The 5,968-nt window shown below is 44.9% G+C and overlaps 1 protein-coding gene across 1 annotated transcript; it reads left to right on the top strand.

Annotated features, from left to right (window-relative positions):
• Positions 1-1,593: 1,593 nt before the first annotated feature.
• Positions 1,594-5,938, top strand: LOC122763247 (signal recognition particle 54 kDa protein-like; the record flags this gene model as incomplete). Its single annotated transcript, XM_044018268.1, has 14 exons — positions 1,594-1,692; positions 2,116-2,213; positions 2,290-2,386; positions 2,470-2,561; positions 2,636-2,720; positions 2,804-2,908; positions 2,994-3,060; positions 4,047-4,104; positions 4,196-4,346; positions 4,932-5,080; positions 5,163-5,263; positions 5,356-5,442; positions 5,528-5,601; positions 5,772-5,938. Coding segments are annotated over exons 3-14 (1,214 nt in total), but the record flags the coding sequence as incomplete, so codon positions are not given.
• Positions 5,939-5,968: the final 30 nt, after the last annotated feature.

The following is a 5,968-nucleotide window of genomic DNA, read 5'->3' as shown; positions in this document are numbered from 1 at the left end:
TGTAAAAGTGTTAATGTGTAAATATGTAAATGTGTAAAAGTGTACAAGTGTTAATGTGTAAATATGTAAATGTGTTAAAGTGTAAATGTGTAAAAGAGTAAAAGTGTTAATGTGTAAATGTGTAAATGTGTAAATGTGTAAATGTGTAAATGTGTAAATGTGTAAATGTGTTAAAGTGTAAATGTGTAAAAGTGTAAAAATGTTAAAATGTTAATGTGTAAAAGTGTTCATGTGTAAATGTGTAAATATGTAAATGTGTTAAAGTGTAAATGTGTAAAAGAGTAAAAGTGTTAATGTGTTAATGTGTTAATGTGTTAATGTGTTAATGTGTTAATGTGTAAATGTGTAAATATGTAAATGTGTTAATATGTAAAAGTGTTAATATGTAAAAGTGTAAAAGTGTTAATATGTAAAAGTGTAAAAGTGTTAATATGTAAAAGTGTAAAAGTGTTCATATGTAAATGTGTTAATGTGTAAATGTGTAAAAGTGTTAATATGTAAATGTGTAAATATGTAAAAAGTGTAAAATGTGTAAATGTGTAAATGTGTAAATGTAAATGTAAAAGTGTTAATGTAAATATGTAATGTACAAGTGTACAAGTGTACAAGTGTTAATGTAAATATGTAAATGTTAAAGTGTAAATGTGTAAAAGAGTAAAAGTGTGTAAATGTGTAAATGTAAATGTAAATGTGTTAATATGTAAATGTGTAAATGTGTAAATGTGTTAAAGTGTAAATGTGTAAAAGTGTAAAAATGTTAATGTGTAAAAGTGTTCATGTGTAAATGTGTAAATATGTAAATGTGTTAAAGTGTAAATGTGTAAAAGAGTAAAAGTGTTAATGTGTTAAAGTGTAAATGTGTAAAAGAGTAAAAGTGTTAATGTGTTAATGTGTTAATGTGTTAATGTGTTAATGTGTTAATGTGTAAATGTGTAAATATGTAAATGTGTAAATATGTAAAAGTGTTAATATGTAAAAGTGTAAAAGTGTTAATATGTAAAAGTGTAAAAGTGTTCATATGTAAAAGTGTAAAAGTCTGGATTCACATAAATGAATAAATATAAATGTGTGTTTTTAAAGTGAAGGTTGGTGAATGAGTAAAGTTATTCTGAGATGAAAATGAGATTTTCAGCCTGTTCCTGTAAGAATGAGTGAGAATTGCTGACATCTAGTGGTGATACAGCAGATTACACTACAGCAGTGGCTCGTCCGTCTGTCTGTCTGTCTGTCTGCTCACGGATGAAATCACGTGATCACAGACGCTCGCTCACGTCACAAACTCTCACCTGATTTCAGGAAACTGTCCTGTCTGTTTTTCTGCGCCCCCTGCTGGACTTATTTTGTTTATTCTTTATTACCAGTATCGTCACCTGTAGAGCGCCACCTGCTGCAAACACGCCCATTACAACAGCTTTGATCTTTAAAGACACAAAGCCCCAATCAGCGGGACTAAAGAAGGAGCGGGGACCAGGTTCTGTCTCAGTGGAAACACAACTGAACCGAGCGACAACAAACACGTGTGGTGACATCCTTCGACCGGTAGGTGGCAGCGGCGTTGTGTTGTTACCGGAAGTGAAGCAGAGCAGCAGCACGCAGAAGAAGAGCTGCTTTGTGCTTCCGGTCTGGATTGATGACTCTTCTCAGTCTCAGCTGCTGTTGGATTAGGATCGGGATTATTTTCACCGGGAGCCGGTAAATGAACGAGCCGTCGCTTTATTTCTGTCGTTGTTTTAAATCGTCGTTGTTGTTAATGATGCTAACAATGCTAAATTTTGTTTAATGTTGCCAATGTCGTCACAGACGCTGCGTGCTAACACACGGCTAACTGAGCTAAGCTAGATCCGTAAACAGCTGACATGTTTGTGTGAAAGTGATTCACAGCTGATATTATTGTATCGATCAGTGACGTACATATGTCAGGCGATCGATTATTGGTACGATCACGTGACACGGTGTTTTGAAGTTGTGTGTCCGTGTATCTCAGGTGACGTCACTGAACCGCCGCCACGCAGGAAAACACGCACTTTCTCCTGTGATCCGCTTCAAATGGACGTGTGTCTCTCTGGGCGTGTCATTGATCACTCATTGATAGGTTATTAATTATTATGTCAACAGGAAGTGTGAGGCAGCTTCCTGTCAGCTGACGTGCTGACTCGCTGAGCGTGCTCAGTCGGTGGGGGGGTTCCCTCCAAAACAGTCTACTGCATCACAGCGTAAGTTTGCATCATTTATGATCAGATCCACTTTATTGATCCACTTTATTGATCCAGTCCAGAATCTGTTTTCCAGGAACCGTTTTGAAGTCACCATGGTGCTCGCAGACCTGGGCAGGAAGATCACGTCGGCACTGAGGTCCCTCAGCAATGCCACAATCATCAATGAAGAGGTCAGAGGTCACCTGGCTCCTGATCCTGGTCTTGGCTGGTTCTGCACCTGGAGCTGGACTCTGACCGTCTCTCTGTGTTACAGGTATTGAATGCCATGTTGAAGGAGGTGTGCGCCGCCCTGCTGGAAGCTGACGTCAACATCAAACTGGTGAAACAGTTGAGAGAGAATGTGAAGTGAGTCCTGATCCTGTCCTGAACTCTGGTTCTGCTCCAGCAGTGACTGAATCAGCTGGTGTTTCTTTGTGCAGGTCGGCCATAGACCTGGAGGAGATGGCCTCAGGTCTGAACAAGAGGAGGATGATCCAGCACGCAGTCTTCAAAGAGCTCGTCAAGGTCAGTTCACCTGCACCTGGACCTGATTCAGGACTGGATCTGGTCTGTGTTTATTAAGTGTGTGTGTGTGTGTGTGTGTTCAGCTGGTGGATCCCGGCGTGAAGGCGTGGACTCCGACCAAAGGGAAAAACAATGTCATCATGTTTGTTGGTCTTCAAGGCAGCGGGAAAACCACCACCTGCTCCAAGGTGACGTCACACACCTGAAACACAACCCTACTCTGTTACACAGCGCCCCCTGCTGCCTGTGCTCACTCTGCTCTGTTCATTGCAGTTGGCGTATTATTACCAGAGGAAAGGCTGGAAGACGTGTCTGATCTGTGCCGACACCTTCAGAGCAGGTAAACACCCGAGTCATGGTAACATCTAACTGTCATGGTGACATCACTCAGTCATCACACAGTCATGGTGACATCACACAGTCATCACACAGTCATGGTGACATCTCACAGTCATCACACAGTCATGGTGACATCACACAGTCATGGTGACATCTAACTGTCATGGTGACATCACACAGTCATGGTAACATCTAACTGTCATGGTGACATCACTCAGTCATCACACAGTCATGCTAATATCCTCAGTCAATACACAGTCATGGTGACATCGGGCGACACAGTCATGGTGACATCAAGGCTGTGCCGGTAACATTCAACCGTCATGGTGACATCAATTAAGTCATCACAATAGTCAGCGGTGACATCTCACAGTCATCACAATACTGTGTCATGTGGTGATATCACACAGTCATGGTGACATCACACAGTCATGTGCAACATCTAACCGTCAAGTGGTGACATCACTCAGTCATCACACAGTCATGGTGACATCACACAGTCATCACACAGTCATGGTGACATCACACAGTCATCACACAGTCATGGCGATATCACACAAAGTCATCACACAGTCATGGTGACATCTCACAGTCATCACACAGTCATGGTGACATCACACAGTCATGGTGACATCTAACCGTCATGGTGACATCGGCCACAGTCATGGTAACATCTTAACTGTCATGGCGTGACATCATCAGTCATCACACAGTCATGGTGACATCACACAGTCATCACACAGTCATGGTGACATCTCACAGTCATCACACAGTCATGGTGACATCACACAGTCATCACACAGTCATGGTGACATCACACAGTCATCACACAGTCATGGTGACATCACACCCAAGTCAACGTGGAAAAATAACACCTGTCTGTCCAGGAAGACAGTGAACGCCCCACTGGACTCGTCCATGTCACTTGTAGTACCTTTACTAGTGCTGTGATTGGTCAGTGATAAGCCCCGCCTCTCTCTGTCTCAGGTGCCTTCGATCAGCTCAAACAAAACGCCACCAAAGCCAGAATCCCTTTTTATGGCAGGTAAGTTCACATAGAGCGCCCCCCGCTGCTGTAACCTGTGTGCTGCGTTCAGGTTCCCCCTGCAGTCTGTTCTAATGTGTGTTGTGTTCAGTTACACAGAAATGGACCCTGTGGTCATCGCCGCTGAGGGGGTGGAAAAGTTCAAAGGTGAGAACTTTGAGATCATCATCGTGGACACGAGTGGACGACACAAACAGGAGGACTCGCTGTTTGAGGAAATGTTGCAAGTGTCCAACGCTGTGGTGAGTAGCCTGAACACACCACTGCAGGTCTGTGGTGAGTCCCTGAACACACCACTGCAGGTCTGCGGTGGTGAGTCCCTGAACACACCACTGCAGGTCTGTGGTGAGCCCCTGAACACACCACCGCAGGTCTGTGGTGAGCCCCTGAACACACCACTGCAGGTCTGTGGTGAGCCCCTGAACACACCACTGCAGGTCTGTGGTGAGTAGCCTGTACACACCACCGCAGGTCTGTGGTGAGCCCCTGAACACACCATTGCAGGTCTGTGGTGAGCCCCTGAACACACCACTGCAGTGTCTGTGGTGAGCCCCTGAACACACCACTGCAGTGTCTGTGGTGAGCCCCTGAACACACCACTGCAGGTCTGTGGTGAGTAGCCTGTACACACCACCGCAGGTCTGTGGTGAGCCCCTGAACACACCATTGCAGGTCTGTGGTGAGCCCCTGAACACACCACTGCAGTGTCTGTGGTGAGCCCCTGAACACACCACTGCAGTGTCTGTGGTGAGCCCCTGAACACACCACTGCAGTGTCTGGTGGTGTGTTCAGTTCCAGTTTCAGTTGAACTTGTCCTGTTTCCACAGCAACCAGACAACATAGTATACGTGATGGACGCGTCCATTGGACAGGCGTGTGAGTCTCAGGCTAAAGCCTTTAAGGACAAAGTGGATGTGGCGTCTGTGATTGTCACCAAACTAGACGGACACGCCAAAGGAGGAGGAGCTCTGAGCGCGTAAGGCGATGATGCGGTGATGATGTCACAGCAGTGTGATTATGACTTGACTCGCGTTGAGACTGTTTTTGTTTCCTGTCAGTGTGGCGGCCACCAGGAGTCCCATCATCTTCATCGGAACAGGCGAGCACATCGACGACTTTGAGCCGTTTAAGACGCAGCCGTTCATCAGCAAACTGCTGGGTGAGAACAGAGACACCTGCTGGTCACAGGCGGTAATGTTGTGTAGGTTATTTTCCGTGGAAACGCTCAGTAACTCCTCCTCTTCCTGTCAGGCATGGGTGACATCGAAGGACTGATCGACAGAGTGAACGAGCTGAAACTGGACGATAACGAGGAGCTGATCGACAAACTCAAACACGGTGAGAGAATGCTGCAGTGCATTGTGGGTGAAATGGCTGACCTCTGTGATTGACCTCTGACCTGTGAGTGAACTCTGTCCCACAGGTCAGTTCACGCTCAGAGACATGTACGAGCAGTTCCAGAACATCATGAAGATGGGACCATTCGGACAGATCATGGTAAACACGCCCCCACACAGTCACATGACTCAGGCTTCAGCGTGTGCTGCCCCCTGTAGGTCACAGTCACATGTTGTAAATAATAAAACATAATCTGGTTTGTTGTTTAGTTCTAGGTAATTGTATATGAGTGTGTGTGTGTGTGTGTGTGTGTGTGTGTGTGTGTGTAGGGTATGATTCCAGGTTTTGGTACAGACTTCATGAGTAAAGGAAATGAACAGGAGTCGATGTCCAGACTCAAGAAACTCATGACCATCATGGACAGTATGAATGACCAAGGTAACACTACTATACAATCACTACACACTACACACACACCATATGATGTGTGTCGTATGTGTGTCGTGTGTGTCTGATGTGTGTGTCG

The sequence above is a fragment of the Solea senegalensis genome, unplaced genomic scaffold (genome assembly GCF_019176455.1).
Source record: "Solea senegalensis isolate Sse05_10M unplaced genomic scaffold, IFAPA_SoseM_1 scf7180000016643, whole genome shotgun sequence".
Taxonomy (NCBI): Eukaryota; Metazoa; Chordata; class Actinopteri; order Pleuronectiformes; family Soleidae; genus Solea; species Solea senegalensis.
The sequence above is the reverse complement of the archived record's forward strand: the minus strand, read 5'-3'. Positions and strand labels throughout refer to the sequence as shown.